Source organism: Gopherus flavomarginatus, chromosome 1, assembly GCF_025201925.1.
Source record: "Gopherus flavomarginatus isolate rGopFla2 chromosome 1, rGopFla2.mat.asm, whole genome shotgun sequence".
Classification (NCBI taxonomy): domain Eukaryota; kingdom Metazoa; phylum Chordata; order Testudines; family Testudinidae; genus Gopherus; species Gopherus flavomarginatus.
The window spans coordinates 91,366,382-91,384,375 of record NC_066617.1 but is presented as its reverse complement, the minus strand read 5'-3'; the positions used below and the strand labels follow the sequence as shown (position 1 = coordinate 91,384,375).

At 45.0% G+C, this 17,994-nt stretch overlaps 1 protein-coding gene across 6 annotated transcripts in view; it reads left to right on the top strand.

Moving 5' to 3' along the window:
* Positions 1-17,994, top strand: part of BLTP3B (bridge-like lipid transfer protein family member 3B) — a 78,372-nt gene continuing 60,378 nt past the window's right edge. For 4 of the 6 annotated variants that reach the window (XR_007771411.1, XM_050934182.1, XM_050934226.1 and 1 more), the window contains exon 1: positions 11,027-12,715. Coding sequence is in view for 4 of the 6 variants with exons in the window: in XM_050934182.1 (XP_050790139.1) it covers positions 12,468-12,715 (248 nt within the window). In the remaining 2 variants the exon portion in view is untranslated. Of the gene's footprint in view, positions 214-3,505; positions 3,599-11,026; positions 12,716-17,994 lie in introns of those variants that run through there. The other 2 variants (XM_050934200.1, XM_050934191.1) reach the window with 2 other exon arrangements.

The following is a 17,994-nucleotide window of genomic DNA, read 5'->3' as shown; positions in this document are numbered from 1 at the left end:
AGCCCCCGGCCTCTGTCACTAGGTGATGGTGCAGCCAAGATGGCGGCGGGAGCGTGAGCGGAGGCGGCTCCGCTCCCTGACCCCGGGAGGAGGCAGCGCAGGGATGAGCCGCGTTCCCGGCCTCGTTTGGTTCCCGTGAAGCTCGCAGGGAGCGGCCGGCGCCCGCGCCATGGCGGGGATTATCAAGAAGCAGATCCTCAAGCACCTCTCCAGGTGAGCGGGGGCCGGGGGGGTGCGAGGCCTGCCGGGTTCCCCCTCGCCTCGCCGGGAGCGGGCTTCGCTCAGCTCCTGGTAGAGATGGGGGCCCATGAACGCCCCCTCCGTGGGAGGGGCTGGGAGCCCGGCGGCGCTGGCCGCTGTTTTGTGGGGTGGGTTGGAAGTTCTAGGGTAAGAAAACAATCTTCTCGCTTGGCGCCAAGGTGCGGGCTCCTTGGAAACCCCCGCGCCAGAGAACAGCCCCGGGGCGAGAGGGATTCGCGTTGGCTGGCGTAGGCGAGTCGAGGACGAGTCACACTGGCGGGGTTGGGTCCCCTCCAGGCACCCACAGATGCCTGAAGCGTCCCCGCCCCCTCCTGAGAGCTGCAGGGGACAAGGCGGCCTCGCAACCGGGCTGGCCAGTTGTCGCAGAGGACAAAGATCAGTCTGTGCCCCTCTGCTCCAGCATCAGTGCGTAGTTGGAAAGCCAAAAAGGTAGCGGGTGAGGTAATATTTTTAATTGCACCAACTTCTGCAGGTGAGAGAGACAAGCTGTTGAGTTTGCACAGAGCTCTTCTGCAGGTCTGGGAAAGTCCTTAGAGTGTCACAGCTAAATACAAGGCAGGGCAGATTGTTTCGCATAAATAGTTATCGCGGATTTCAAGAGAAGTAGCCAGGAAAGTGACTAACTGAGGGATGCGAGAGGGAGAGCTGAGCTACAGTCACTGGCCAGGAAAAGAGGGAACAGCCCTGTGGGTTGTAAATTGTACTTGACACGTTGTATGTGGGAGGAGCAAGTAATGGCATGGCTGATGTCATGGAGTCCAGTGGGCACAGTCTTTGCTGCCTATTCCAAACAGCTGCACAGACACACCACATTTGTCTCAGATGTCAAGGAATCTAGAACAGTGGTGAAATTTTAGTAGGTGCCACAGCTCATAGGGCAAGTGAGTAATCTGGGATAGGAAAATCCCTGACATAGAGAAGGATTACTATACTAGGGAGCAGGCTGAGTGAACAAAAGAGCATTTTGAAATCTGATGTAGTTAAAACACCTTTGCTGGTCTCTTGAACCCTTGACTTATTACAATCAAAACAATACATGTGTAGCCCCACGTGGGTGTGAAATCAAATTCTCCTGCACATTTGCACAGCTCAGGAAGATGCTTTCTAACAATTCATGCCCACTATGCCAAGCAGTCAAAAGGTTACAATTTTTGTACTGTCTCTGTGATTGTTGTTTAATTCACTTCATGGTAAAGATCAATTCTGTTGTAAAATATGCACTCAGTCCTGGGTGTGTACATGCATATGTACACAAATATGTGTGTGAAAGATAAAAACTGTAACCAGAGGTGCCAGCTGTTATAGAGTGTAGTGAGATGATATGATTAATGGGAGAGTTTTTTTTAACATTCAGTTGAATAATTTGGTTTCACTGTTTTAACATTGGTAGCCCTTCAGTGTGTGTGTTTATGATCAGAAAAACTGTTCTGGAAAGATAGCCTTTATTGCTCTTCTTAGTTGCTACTTATGTGTCTTTCAAGTCATATATGATTTACAGAATATGCATTTACTGCTGCCAATAGTAATAAATAGCAAATAAAAAAAAAAAGGAAAAACAAATACAGCTGTGGATGACAGCTGAATTCTCTTGTGCCATATGCATCAACAACAGATTTGTTAACTAAACTCTGATGCAAAATCTTGGCTCTGTCTACTCCTTAAAGATTAGTAGTTGTGATGTATGAAGCAGAAATGATAACAACTTTATTTTTTCTGATTTTTATAATTGCATTGATGATTATTGTTTGAGAAATCGTGTTATGACCTGAACATAATAGAACACTTTTTGAGAATGGAAATGGAATACCAAGATATCATTTGTTCAGAATCAGCTCATTAACCATGAGCATACATGATATTGCAGGCCTTCATTTAGGGCCTGACCCTCTGTGGTGCTTGGCTTCTTCAGTCAGAGCTGATGGAGTTCAACATATTGTAAGATCAACCCCGTCATTTTCCTCAAGGCGTGGTTGTTCTATATGTAAAGATCAAGAAGTTTGTAGTTCAGAAGCTCTGAGTTCCTATATCCAGTAGAGGTATATTCTTTTCATAATACAATATTATATCTCCTGTTAGTAATGGGTTAAATTTTATGCATCAGGAAAGGAGAAATAGAACCACAATCTTTGTATTTTACATTAAGACATGCCTAAAATCAGCTGTGTGCACAGTAGTTGGTTTTATAATGTAAATCCATATCCAAATGTTAGGTCAGAATTAAGCCCCTAGATTTTTTTTTCACATTATTCTATAATTTGCAGTCAGTTTCTAGTGATTCGTAAAGATACTTATTGGAACGCAACAGATCATTCAAACCTTAAAAGTTTGGGGATTTTTTTTTAAACTCTCTGATAAGGTATAGCGGACCATTTGAAATTTGTACAGATCTGGGTTTTTTATTGCCCACCTTACACTTGCAATATAGTAGACATATTGTTTCATAAAATCTGGACCCCATTCTGACACTTGTACTAATTTGGAAATCAATAGGACTACTTGTGGAGGAAGGCTTTGCTCAGCATGTGTAAAAGGAGCAGGAATAGGGTTCTGGTTAGCTGATACAGTTAAATATAGAGATCTGTCACGTCAATAAAATGGCTGATTTGAAATGTCAATAAAATGCTCAATGGAGAACAAAGAAAAGTTTTTTCTAGGAAATTAAAATTTGTATATAGTAGGGTATGTATATATGATTGGCTGTATAGCCTATATATAGGCTTTATAGCAAAGGTGGAACAAATTGTCTTATGAATAATGATTTGCAAAACAAATGCTAATTATTTGTCAGTCTCTAACTCTTGAAACTGTTTTCTGAGTGTGTTCTGTTTGTGGTTTTGGGGTTAGTTAGATTTGTTCTAGCACTAGCGGCTAGGTGCACTAAACTTCAGGCTTCTTTCTCATAGTAGTTCTCAGGACTTCAGGGTTCTTTCTCACAGATAACATACTAATTTATTTGCTTTAAACACAGGAAAAAAAATGCAAGTTACAAATCAGTATTTCTTAACCATTTTCTTAATGTGTTACAATAAAAAAAATTGGCTTACAGAGCTGTTAGGTTTGTCAAATCAGTTTTCCAAACCAGACACAGATAAATGAGTAGACAAAAGACCCTAGCACAATGGGGCCCTTCTCTTGGCTGGAGCCCCTAGGCACTACCATAATTGCAATAAGGGAAAAGGAATCAGAATAGGTGCTCCTTTTACAGTTCTAAATGAGATGAAATCACTCCTCCCTCTCTCTCAAGGTATCAATTCCAGCAGAAACAGAGACCTTGTCACTCATAAAGTATCCCAGATTGTCCTGTTGGGTTTAAGGAATAATGTGAGCTGAGGTTCAGGTAAGATTTATGCTCATTCAACCTCTAACTTGGAGTAGAAAGTAAAGAAAAGTAAAAACCAAAACAAAACTTAAACTGGGTAAATAAAACCAACCTGACAAAACCAACTCCTCCCTTTCCAGATTATTCTGTTTTATACAGTTTAAGCATAACTTTGGTAAATGATTTTAGGCCTTTTTTTTCAAAGTCCTTGGCTAACAGTACCCTCATAAATAGATTGTTACAGTATTTTTTTTTTTTGTAAATAGGCTGGGCTTTTTGGTTCCATTGTTGTGACTGTTTTTATTGTTTCATGTATTATAGAGGAAGCTGGTAGTGACTTCTATCTATATTTAGCTTGCTTAGCACTTTCCATTTTTACAAAATTATGTTATTTTCTTTGAGAAGCTTTTGCAGCAGATCTTTGATATTTGGTAGGAGAATAACCCTCTGGCTACACAAATGCCTTTTCTTTGACCCATTACATTTTATTCAGCTTTTGCTATGATATAAATTTAAAGATTGCCATTTCCCGTCTCTCATTTGTGTTACTCAGGAAAATGTTGGCAGAACATAACAATAAAAACTGAATGAGCACTCTAAGCCTGGACCATGATGCTGCAACCTAGCAACATATGCTATTTGGGAATGCCTGAGAGGTACTAGAGAAGCTATAGAGGAGGAGGGCTGGGAGAAAGAGATCTTGGCACCACATGGGGATGGAGCTCCCTCAGCCCTCTTTATGGGGAGGAGAGCTGATCTGGACCTTCTCTCACTCACCTTCTCTCCCAAGCCACATTCCAGACCCAGCATCTAGACCCAATAGTCCATGCCTCTTCTGGTGTTGCCATATGGGTCAGGAACTCCCTCCACTCCTAGGGGTGATGAGAGAGCTGGGCTTACCCCACCCCTGTCTCAGAATGCACACCCCATCTCCGTCTAGTTGGTAGCAGGAAAAGGCTGTTATCCCAATGTAATCAGTCTCGTAGTTTGAGGTAGAAGTTTGTGCTGCAGTTTTGTGAACTAAGTAGCTTTAATTCTTCCCCCTGCTCCATATGCAACCTTAATTACATGCTCACATGCTGTGGTGTTCGCAGGACCCGAGTCTTATTCATAGGATGGATGCATAAGGTGGCAGAATTAAGATGACATAGGAAATACCGGATTTACAGTTGCCCACTTTTGAGTTGCCCATTTACAGTGACCACTTTTGAGTGCCTGATTTTGCAACCTAAAATAATGTTAATTTAACATTAGGAGGTTTTATATGAATATATTATGAAGATAACTGACCTCAGTAGGTTGAAATAAAATGGTGAATGGAGACCTGAAATCAAACACGCAGGAGAAGTCTGATGTGGTTGAGGAAAGTGAAAGAAAGATTGCCTTTGGGTTGCGGCTGTATTATTATATTATACCTTCTCTCCGCATTCAGATTGGTTCTGAACTGTAGAAATACAAAGCTGGAAGGAACCTTGGGAGTATTAGTTCATTCCTACCCGCTCCGCTCTCCCTGCTGCAGAGGCAGGATCAAATATACCAAGAAGACTAGTTTCTACTGTGACACCCTTAAGAAATTAGCGACAAGGTTGGAGACTCACTAGGGATAGCCTATATCTGATAAGGGGACAGTAGCGAGGGGAGGGGAATATCAACACTTTCTTTTCTCTTTTCTCATGTTCTTTGTCTGTTGATCATGCATTTGTTTTATATTTATTTATTTTATATTTGTACAATGTCTACCACGTTATGGGCGCTACAAGGAATAAATAGTAAATCACTTAAATTCTCAGTTTTAATTATAAGGAAGTAATTTCCCTTATTATAGTACTACAGAATCACCATTGAAAGTGTTGGAATTACCCAGAATATCCATCTGTGTCTTAGCTGTAATTAATTTGTCTATCATTGTTACCTAGATGCTATGTACAGAAATTGGAAAGCATAAATTCTCTCTGGAAGTACCTTAAGTTCTTTGTTTATACTATTATTTTCATTGAGATGGGATGTGTTTTAGCTCAATGAAGGAAACTTCGCTATTCTATAGCCACCCTTACTGAGGTAAACGAGATGAGTCTTCTGTTATAGTCTGAAGATAGTAAAATTTTGGACCAAATGCAGCGTCTGTTTAGTCTTCACCATTGTTTCAATTGCTTTTCTCCAATGAAGATGAGGATTGTTTACTACGTCAGCCTATGAAAGGGCTGCCGTCTTCAGGCTAGCTAAAAATGATTAATATTTCTGGCTACACCAGTGATTTTAATGTCATAAATTAGTGATACTCTTTGATTTAGCTTTCTCACAGTCGTTTTGTTGCTTTTAGTATAAAACAAACTTCATTTTATGCAGGGTGACTTACTCTTCCCAATGGGGAAGGAAGAAAGTGGGAAAGAGGGAAGGAAAGACACAGAGAGAAAAAGAGAGACTGCTCTTTTTAATTTTTTTTCCTAATACTTATGAAGTCCTCAATCCTATGGTGATAGGTGGTAGGTATGGTATAAGAATCTAGCCCTCAGATTCTAGCTAGCTAAAGTCCAGTAAGATTCAGACTGCACGCCACCTTGATCATGACAGTGCAGATATGCTCGGTAGTTTAGGCTGCTGCTAATTTTTCAGTGTTGGTCTCTTCCTACTGGTATCACTTCTCTTTTACTTGCATGGAACCATCTGCTTGACCCAACTCATTTTCTTTAATGTACTTACCCTATTAGGTCATTGAGACATCTGAGTAATGCCATTATCTACCCTTGATAATGAGGTGGAGAGCTGCTGTCATCTACATACTGCTAGCGGCAGAGACCATATAATCTTACAATCTCCTCTATTGGTTTGAAATGTATGTTGAATATATGGGGAAAATCTTGATCTTTGTGTGATTCCACAAGTAACAGACAGGGAAGAAAAATAGTTAATCAGGATCTTCCGGTGACCAGTCTAGAGTAACAAGCAAAATATACTTAGTGCTCCCTCCCCTTCTGGTCCACAGGTCAGTGGGGTCAAAGGCTGCCAATAGGTCTAAGAGCATCAGTGTGGATATTTGTTCTGTTTATGGCTATAAAGAGATGCTACATCAGTCAGATGTGTCCAAAATACTGACAAGGGTGAGGTGTTGCTGAAGTTGGTTTTCTACCAGGTTCTCTATAACTTTTCCTAGAAAGGAAAGTTTAGTCATAGGGTGCGGTCTAACCCAGGCCCCCATCTTCTGTTATGTTACCATATTAGTGCCTGCAAGATCCAAATCCTTTTGTGGAATAAGCTTTAATTTAAAATAAAAGTTCTAGCATTTTGAAGTATGAAGAAAACTTTCCAAATTTGAATCAGTGCTGTATTGTCTAAAGCAGCCCTATGTGTTATAAATTGTCCCATTCATGTTAATAGGATGCTAACTCTTAAGTTTAACAATGGCAACTTAAAGGGACACCTTATCTGCTGTTTTTACAGATAACATCTGGAAGGGTTAATTGCCTTCCTCATGACAACATTCCAAGCCATTTTCATTTTCCAGTGCCAAAAGCCCCATTTTCCTTCAAAATGGCTTTCAAATCTCCAGCTTCACCTTTCTCATTCTTACTTATCTGTGACAGCAGCTGTTAAAAAGCTATATGCTGGTGATACAGAATTCTGTAGCACACTTAAAATGAAAATTTTTGGTGGCATTATACGTAACTTGAAAAGCATTCGGAAACAGATTTGTATTACAATTACTATCAAAACAAATACTACAAGGAATAATGTACTAACTGTATTATTCCTTTTCATATTTAATTCAATAAAAGTTTCCGTTTTAGACTTTATTCTCAGCTGTTGCAGTGCCATTATGCAGCAGAAATCAGGGAAAATGTACATCTAGTGTATCAGAGTACATGAAACACAGGTGTAACCCTGGTCATGTGTGTGCTATAGAAATATTTGAGTTGAACATCAGTGTATATTAATGCCAGTGAGGCTTAAGACAGACATCCCATCCAGAAGTTGGTCCATTAAAAGATACTACCTCACCCACCTTGTCTCTGTAATATCCTGGGACCAATATGGCTGCTGCAACTCTGTAAGCAATTCCATACATTGAAAGATTTGAGATGGTTCACTTTGGGAACTCATCAGTGTTGCATGGATCAGCAAGGATCACCTCCTTGTAACTGCCTTCCCTGGATTGTGTGGATACCCTCTGAGATTTCCTAGCATCTGCTAGCTGAGGAAAGAACTTTTGTTTTTTAGTCCCTTGATTTGGCATCCACTGCTTTAGTGTAATCGCAGCTTTGAGGAAAAGTGCCTTGTTAGGTGCTGCTTCAGAACCAGCAGAGAACAAAAACAACCAGGAGTCTGGTGACACCTTAAAGACTAACATTTATTTGGGCATAAGCTTTCATGAGTAAAAAACCTCACTTCTTCAGATGCATGGAATGAAAATTACAGATGCAAGCATTATATAATAACACATGAAGAGAAGGGAGTTACCTCATAAGTGGAGAACTAGTATTGACAGAGCCAATTCAATCAGGGTGGATGTACCCCACTCCCAATAATAGATGAGGAGGTGTCAATTCCAGGAGAGGCAAAGCTTTTTCTGTAATGAGCCAGCTGCTTCCATTTAGGTCTGTGTAAGTAGGGGCATTGCCAGCAGATCGAGGGACGTGATCATTCCCCTCTATTCGACACTGTTGAGGCCTCATCTGGAGTTCTGTGTACAGTTTTGGGCCCCACACTACAAGAAGGCTATGGAAAAATTGGAAAGAGTCCAGCGGAGGGCAACAAAATTGATTAGGAGGCTGGAGCACATGACCTATGAGGAGAGGCTGAGGGAACTGGGATTGTTTATTCTGCAGGAGAGAAGAATGAGGGGGGATTTGATAGGTGCTTTCAACTACCCAGAAAGGGGTTCCAAAGAGAATGGATCTAGACTTTTCTCAGTGGTAGCAGATGACAGAACAAGGAGTAATAGTCTCAAGTTCCATTGGAGAAGGTTTAAGTTGGATATTAGGAAAATCTTTTTTACTAGGAGGGTGGTGAAGCATGGAATGGGTTATCTAGGGAAAGTCGTGGAATCTCCTTCATTAGAGGTTTTTAAGGTCAGGTTTGACAAAGCCTGGCTGGGATGATTTAGTTGGGAATTGGTCCTGCTTTGAGCAGGGGGTTGGACTAGATGACCTCCTGAGGTCCCTTCTAACCCTGATATTCTATGATTCAAAACAAATCTAAAAAGAAAAGGTATTAGCACACATTAAAATAGGGTAAAAGACATTTTAGCACATCTGGGATATACAACACATAATTTTACGCTTTTTAGATTTAAAAATATGTTTGCAGGGTACCTTTAAAATATTTAAAATAGTAACTAATTATATTAGTGAATACATAGTGTGACAGTCTGAATCCCTGTGTTCACCCTTTCTACAAGACCATGATAAGTTTGGTACAAAGTATGCCTTGTGAGGGATCAGTTGAAAATCCATAATATGCTGATCATTATTGTACTAGTAAAATATGTGTGGCAACATTGTATGCAAAGATACAGTAGAATATTGCAAAACACATGTTAAAGTTTAGAAAAGCAAGCACAAACTAGTTCCTCAGAGACAAAAGGCAAACTGACACCTCAGTCAGGTGTCAACAAAATCAAATGGACTATCACCGGTTAAGTGGTTTTGGCAGGAAGAAGGGAGTGAATGAGAAATTAACATGTTGACAAAGAAACAGCTGGAAGCTTCTGTCCCACAGACTTGCTGTCACCTGAACCCCAGCTGGAGATGATTCTCAAAGAAGAGAAATACTATAAGAAAGGGGCACAAACACCTCAGATTACTTCTCTCCCCATAAAGAACAAGAGACTAACATGGCTGCTACTCTGAAACCTTCTCTCCCCATATCTCTACTCACAGCATCAACAACACTTGAAAGAAAAAAGGAGGTAGCATTGAACTGGGGACAGGGTTTTGGCTGAAGGACTCTAGCCAGATTGCTATAAGCATGTGGCCAGAGAAATCTTTTTGCTTTAAAATCACTTGGCTTGTTAAGTTAGGTATTTGAGTTTTACCTTTTATTTCTTTGTAACCAATTCTGACTTTATGGCTTTCTTGTAATTTAAAATCTATCTTTCTGTAGTTAATACACTTGTTTTATCTAAACCAGCATGTGTTTGGATTGAAGTGTTTGGGAAACTTCACTTGAGAACTAGATTTGTGCATATCATTTTCTATTCATGAAGTGAGACTTTCAATGAGCTTATATTGTCAAGGAGGGTACTGACCAGTACAAGACTCACGTTTCTGGGATCAAGTCTGGGACCGGGAATTGGCTGGTGTCACTCTTCAATATAATTTATGGGTAGCTGGCTAGCTAGCTATAGCACTCATACAGTATAGCTGGGGGTGATTTACATGCTGGAGGCTGTGTGAGACAGACCAGGAGTGGTTGCTCTCCCAGTGAAGCAGTGTAAAAGGCATCCAAGGTTAGAGAATTGAGGGGGCACAGCTGATCAACCATCCAGATTGTATCCTGGGTAATGTCATACATAACATCTGCATTTTTTAAATTCTACATCAGCTATTTGTTTACATGTAGTTGCAACTGTGTAGCATCAGTACAGTGATGGATCTTCTCATGACCATCCTCCCTTTACACTTTATACAAATTTGTCATTTCATTTTACAGAATGTCATAATGTATAACGCCATAATTATTGTTCTCTTTATTTAAAATTCTTCATTATTGTATCGTTCCTCTTCCCCCTTTAAACTCGCTCCCTTGTGTGTCCCCTGTGTCCCATTCCCTGCAGCGATCCCTGCTTGCTGTGGTCGAGTTTGATTTGCTATGAATATCCTTACTACCAAAATGAGTGCCAGAAGCTCCTAAGAAACCATGGAAACCGACCATTTGCTTTCACCAGGAATAGGGGTCTTTTGCCTGAATTTCTTGCCCTCAGGTAATACCCCCTTCCCCACCTTTTTAAAATAAATGTTAGAGGTGGTTATACATTTTTTTAATAGTCTGTTTTGGGGAGAAAACTGTAAGTTACTAGTTGGATGCCTTTTGTGTGCCATGTATAATTCTATGAAAAGCAGTAGTTATGTGTCTGGGTTTCAAAGAAAGATCGCTGGTGGCAGAACAAGCAAGCTGAGGCAGTGGGGGAGGGGGAACAGCAGGGGAGGGACCTGGGGTAGCCTCATGGGCCAGGAGCTCAGGGGCCAGGCAGGGCAGTCTGGCCCGCAGGCCGTAGTTTGCCCACCTCTGGTGTAATGCCGTATATGTGGAGATTGCCCCCGCACTTCCTCCAAATGTGCATTTATTTGAAACTGTCATGCTTTAAGGATCTGAAGGGAATGTATAATGGAAACCATAGTGAAACAGATAGTCTTAGTCTTAGTTGCTTAATTACAGTGAAAGAATGGCAGCAGTTTAGAGGGAACACCTGCTTACACTCAAATGCATGCCTTTTATTTTTTGGTGTAGAATCACAAGAAGCTAGAATTTTTCATCTGTGAAAGAGAAGAAGAGATGCATCTGGAATACAGCTGGGCAAATTTTTTTAGCCAAATAGTTCATTCATCAAAAAATGCACCATTGGATCCACGAAAACTGTTTGTGAATTTGACACACATTTGCTTATCAGTTTCAGCATACCTCTCTTACCCATCCCTGCCCCTGCCCCCCAAAAATTTAGGCTAGATTCACGAGGGTACTTGGGTGCCCTCCTAAAAAATGGAGGAGGTGGTGGTGCCCCCTTACACTCTGTAGCCCAAAGATTAGATACTTGGGATGTGGGAGACATGGGTGTAAGCCCATAACATGCCTGATTTAGAGAAGGAATTAGAGCTTGGGGGTCTCGTGTTGTTGGTGAGTGCACTAACCACTGAGCTTTGAGGTATTCTGGGTTAGGGCTCTCTGTCTGTTCTGTTGAAGCTGTTTCACTCTGTATAAATTAAATGTGCATGGCAGCAGGGACTGGAGCCCAGATGAGTGTGCTAACCACCAGGCTATGGGCCAGACAGAAAAAATGACCCTAATGAATATTTAATTATTTATACAGAATGGTATAGTTTCAACTGGAGAGCTTGAGAGACACTCTACTCAGAATACCGTATAGCCTAGTGGTTAGAGTATTGACCTGCAACATGGAAGACTGTAACAGTTGGCCCACCTCTTAAGCACCACCAGTTTCCCATCTTCAGGGCTCCATAAATAGACTCCACTATTCCTGAATCCTTAACACAAACAAAAGTATTATTTTATTTATTTATATATAATTCAAAAATAACACTCAGTCCTGGAGCTTCTCTCAAAAGAGAATGCTAGTCTCTGCTCAACCACTCCCAGGCCTTCCCACATGGAGTCTTTTGTCCCTAGTACCTCAGTCAGTCCTGGGGCTTTTCCTCTTTTCCCTGGAGGTGATCTGAGCCTTACAGCTTCACTTTGGTTCTCCCCTGCTTTTTGCAGGCCAGTCCTAGCCCAACCTGGCTGGAGTCTCATTCCTCTGGTATCTCAAACTCTCCTGCATCATTCTGCTTTGGCTATGTCTACACTTGTGAGGGTGTGTAGAGTACAGGCACTGCACATGTAGCTTCATGCTGTGGTGAAAGGCTGGCTGTGTCCAGACTAGACGCTAATGTGTAGCTAAAGGCCACAGTGAAAGCACCTCCAGCAATGCAGGGAGGCAGTGGAACACTACTCTGCTAAAAATAGCAGTGTAAACATGAGAGGTACTGTGGGTTTGTAGAGAGCCATGTAGGGTATATATTATGGGAATTCAGGAGTATAGGGCACTCTGCTCTACTTGCCTGAACTGCGTCTCATGTCTACACTGCTATTTATACCAAGGTTAGCTGGGCATGCAGCATCTGAGCTGTGCACGCTGCTATAAGTTTAGGTGTACCTTAAGCCACAGCTTCCTTTCATGTTTTGTGCTGCTGTCTCCCCAGTTATAAAGCCCAGATGCCTTCCCTTAAGCCCTTGGGTGGCAGGTAATAAATTACAGGTATTTTGGAACCTTTTCACTCTGTTCTGTGACAGACAGCCAAGCTCAAATCCCTGCTGGCAAAGTGAGAACTTGAATCTGGGTCTTCCGCATCTCAGAGCTATAGGACGTAGGGGCAGCAGCACCACCACCAGCACCACCACCACCAGTTTCTTCCTTCTCATCTGGTTTTGTGACCGGCATTTCCATATTTCCTTTGCTTTTAATAAATAAATAATTTCTTAAAAAAACCTTAAAATTCCCTGAAAGCAAAATGAAGCACTTAGGGTCAAACAAAACATTTCATTCAATACAAAATGATTTTTGTCTTTTTTTCATCAGCGCACCAAAAATTTCATTATTTACACAGCTGTAGTCCAGAATCTATGCACAGCCCATCTTCCTCAGATACTGCTGTATCCATCTGATCACTTCAGCACTGTCTTCATCATGATAGGCAGAGAAGGGGAGAAAAGATGGTTACTCACCTTTGTAACTGTTGTTCTTCAAGATGTGTTGCTCATATCCATTCCAATTAGGTGTGTGCATGCCGCGTGCACGCTCGTCAGAAGATTTTTACCCTAGCAACACTCGTTGGGTCGGCTAGGCGCCCCCTGGAGTGGCACCGTTATGGTGCTGGATATATACCCCTGCTGACTCAACGGCCCTTCAGTTCCTTCTTGCCGGCTACTCCGACAGAGGGGAAGGAGGGCGGGTTTGGAATGGATATGAGCAGCACTTCTCGAAGAACAACAGTTACAAAGGTGAGTAACCATCTTTTCTTCTTTGAGTGCTTGCTCATATTGATTCCAATTAGGTGATTCCCAAGTCTTACCTAGGCAGTGGGGTCGGAGCGAGATGTTGCAGAATGCAAAACTGCTGAGCCAAATGCTGCATCTCTGGACTGTTGAACCAATGCGTAATGTGCGGCAAAGGTGTGAATCGATGACCAGGTAGCTGCCCGACATATTTCCTGGATGGGGACATGGGCCAGGAAGGCAGCAGATGAGGCTTGCGCCTGAGTAGAATGGGTGGTGAGGTGGCTAGCCGGAATGTGAGCCAATTCATAGCATGTGCGGATGCAGGATGTTACCCAAGATGAAATCCGTTGGGAAGAGACTGGTAGGCCTTTCATCCGGTCTGCGACAGCTACAAAGAACTGAGGTGACCTTCGGAAGGGTTTGGTTCTCTCGATATAAAAGGCGAGAGCCCTGCGGACATCCACTGTGTATAGCTGTTGTTCCCGACGCAATGGGTGCGGCTTTGGGAAGAAGACTGGGAGAAAGATGTCTTGGTTGACATGAAAGGCGGACACCACCTTAGGGAGGAAAGAGGGGTGTGGTCGCAGCTGTACCTTGTCCTTATGGAATACCGTGTACGGGGGGTCCGCTGTCAAAGCCCGAAGCTCAGATAGTTGTCTTGCTGAGGTAATAGCGACGAGGAAGGCTGTCTTTCAGGATAGGTACAGCAGCGAGCAGGTAGCCAGTGTTTCGAAAGGAGCAGCCATAAGCTTGGCTAGCACCAGGTTTAGATCCCAGGTAGGGGTCAGGCGTCTAACTTGAGGATACAAAAGTTCCAATCCTTTGAGGAGCCTTGAAACTATGGAGTGAGAGAAGATTGATCGGTCTTTTTCCCCTTGATGGAAGGCGGAAATGGCTGCCAGATGCACCTTTATGGAAGAGACCTCTAGACCCTGCTCTTTTAGGGACCAGAAGTAGTCCAGGACAGTGGGAACGGACACCTGTCTGGGGACTAAGTTACGCTGAGCGCACCAACAGGAGAAACGCTTCCACTTGGCGAGATATGTCATCCTAGTGGAAGGCTTCCTACTGCCCAAGAGCACCTGCTGGACCGAGGCAGAGCAATGCAACTCAGACTGGCTCAACCACACAGCAACTGTGCTGTGAGATGAAGGGACTGCAGGTCCGGATGGTGAAGCCTGCCGAAGTCCTTTGTTATGAGGTCCGGCCAGAGTGGCAGGGGAATTGGGTCAGCCACTGAGAGGTCGAACAATGTGGTGTACCAGTGCTGCCTCGGCCACGTTGGAACAATCAGGATCAGGTGGACGCTGTCCCTGCGGAGCTTGAGTAGGACTCTGTGGATGAGTGAAACGGTGGGAAGGCATAAAGTAGGTGCCTGTTCCACGGGATCAGAAATGCGTCTGAGAGGGAGCCTGGGGAGCGTCCCTGGAAGGAGCAGAACACCTGGCATTTCCTGTTCTCTTGGGAGGCAAAGAGGTCTATGTGGGGAAAGCCCCACTTCTGGAAAACAGACTGGATGACGTCCGGGCAAATCTACCGCTCGTGAGACAGGAAGGATCTGCTGAGGTGAACTGCCAGAGTGTTCTGGACTCCTGGGAGAAAAGACACTACCAATTCGATCGAGTAGGCTATGCAAAAGTTCCAAAGGTGGATGGCTTCTTGACGAAGAAGGGAGGAACGTGCTCCGCCTTGCTTGTTTATGTAAAACATGGCCGTTGTGTTGTCCGTGAACACTGATGACAACGGCCTTGGATATGGTCTCGAAACACTTGACATGCTTGACGGACTGCTCTCAGCTCCCGCACATAGATGTGTAAGGCCAGTTCTTGGGGCGACCAGAGGCCTTGAGTGCAAAGGCTCCCGAGGTGGGCACCCCAACCCAGAGATGACACGTCCATGGTTAGGGCCATCGAGGGTTGTGGTAGGTGGAATGGGATCCCTGCACAGACTAGACTGGGGTCAAGCCACCAGGTTAGGGAGCCCAGAACCTTCCTGGCTATAGTGAGCACCAAGTCCAGGCTGTCTCTGCGTGGTTGGTATATTGAAGCAAACCAGGCTTGGAAGGGACGGAGAGCCTAATTTTGGCAATTGATCTTTGATTATCGCCAGATAAGTATGCCCAGTGGTTGGTGATGGGATGGGATCTGAGTTACTGCGGAGAATTCTTTTCTGAGTGCTGGCTGGTGAGTCATGCCCACATGCTCAGGGTTTAGCTGATCGCCATATTTGGGGTCAGGAAGGAATTTTCCTCCGGGGCAGATTGGCAGAGTCCCTGGAGGTTTTTCGCCTTCCCCTGCAGCGTGGGGCATGGGTCACTTGCCGGTGGATTCTCTGCAGCTTGAGGTCTTCAAACCACAATTTGAAGACTTCAATAACTCAGACATAGGTTAGGAGTTTGTTATAGAAGTGGATGGGTAGGGTTCTGTGGCCTGCTTTGTGCAGGGGGTCGGACTAGATGATCACATTGGTCCCTTCTGACCCTAGAATCTATGGGTCACTGGCGTGTGCATACCCAGCGAGCACATTATAACGCGATTGTCCTTCAGACTTTGCACCCTGGGGTCAGTCTTGTCTGAGAAAAGGCCCTGGCCTTCAAAGGGTAAATCCTGAATAGTTCGTTGCAATTCATGGGGAAGGCCTGATACCTGGAGCCAGGAGATATGCCTCATCGTCACTCCTGACACCAGAGTTCTGGCTGCAGAGTCCACTGCATCCGGAGAGGCCTGAAGGGAGGTTCTCACTACCTTTTTACTCTCCTCAAGTAGGGCCGTGAATTCTTGACAGAACTCCTGGGGAAGAAGCTCCGTAAACTTCCCCAAGGACATCCAAATGTTAAAGTTATACCTACTTAGGAGGGCTTGTTGGTTCGCCACCCTAAGTTGGAGGCCCCCAGCTGAGTATATTTTGTGGCCTAGGAGGTCCACGCACCTAGCCTCCTTTGACTTAAGAGCCGGGGCTTGTTGACCATGACGCTTCCATTCGTTCACCGATTGGACAACTAGAGAGCAAGGAGGTGGATGAGTAGAGATATTCATACCCCTTTGAGGGGACCATATATTTTCTCTCTACTCCCCTTGCTGTAGGTGGAATTGAAGCTGGGGATTGCCACATGGTGTCCGTATTAGCCTGTATGGTGCGGATGAATGGAAAAGCGACTCTAGTAGGTGCGTCAGCCAATAGGATGTCCACGACTGGGTCCTCTATTTCAGGGACCTCCTCCACCTGCAAGTTCATATTCTGAGCCACTCGCCGCAAAAGGTTGTGATGGGCTCTGAGGTCAATTGGTGGAGGGCCTGAGGAGGATGTCCCCGCCACCGCCTCATCAGGCGAGGAGGAGGAGGAGAGGCTTGGGACCAAAGGGTCCTGTGGTGGCTCCTATACTTAAGGGGCGTCATCTGCATCCAATGGAACCTCGGCGACTGCAGATGGAATTGGAGCCTCATCTGTGCCCGTGGTTGGGGGCGGCTAAATGTCGCCTCTGGTACCTGGTATTCTGATGGGGCCGACCATTGAGCCACTGATGGTGCACCTTGGCTTTGGTGGTATGCCCACGGTGTCCAGAAGGACCAGTGATGAGGCTCTTGCTTGTGGCTCTGTCTCTCTGGGAATTTGTGGCTGGGGACGTCAGAGTCACGCTCCTGATGATAGGATGTGCTAGCAGCCTGCGATGACACCGATGTGTGTCTGGAAGGCCACGGCGGTGCCGATAGGCCCTGGGAGGGCGCCACTGTTCTCTATGCTCGGGCCCGGGGCGGTGCCGGGGAGTGGTACCGGGAGCTATAACGGCACCGCGAGCAAGACCGGGACCTTCTACTGTATCGGTGCCTGGAGGTCGACCGAGATCTCGAGCCCCTTCGTCTGGAACGACTGCGGGATCCACGGTGCCGAGATCAGAGCTGTGAGCCGGATCGATACCAGGAGTATCTGTCCGGCGAACGAGATGTCGAACGGTGCCTCAAGTGCGACCGGTACCGCGATTGAGAGCGGTATCGGGACTGCGTGCGGTGCCGGGAGCAGGACTGGCGCGATCGAGAGTGTCTGCGAGACCGGGGTCTTGAATGACATCTCTCTGGTGGACCAACGGAAGGAGGCCTTACCATGGCCGGCTTGCCGATGGATTGTATGACCCGCACTGGCGGTGCCGGGGGTTGAGGCCTTGTTGACTCCGTCATTGCGATGAGCTCCCTTGCCATGGAGAAGGTCTCCAGCGTAGAAGGGAGGGCAAGTTCAACCACAGCATGAGCCGGGGAGCTGTCAGGCACCGGACTTGATGGCCCTCGTGGGACCGGAATCGACGGTGCCAAGCTTGGCGGAGGCACAATCTGCGGTGCCACAGTCAACGGTGTCGCGGCAGATGACTGTGCTGGATGAACCGTCTTGGAAGAGCGCTCCTTCTGTAGAGCAGAAGTTGAAGCACTATGTTGCTTCCCGGGTCTCGGGGACAGAGAGCGGTGCTGAGCAGATGTCGGTGCCAGTAAGGGTCAGTGCCGGGACTCCTTCTCGGTACCAGAGTGGTCCGGGGCCGAAGGGGCACTCCTTACCAAAACAGTCTGTTGGGCGCTCGGTGCCGACGCTGCAGGACTAAGTGCTGACTCCATGAGGAGCTGTTTTAATTTAATTCGTCCTTGGTTTAAAGGACTTGCAGATGCGGCACTTATCAGCAAGGTGGGATTCCCCTAGGCACTCGAGGCAGGAGTCATGGGGAT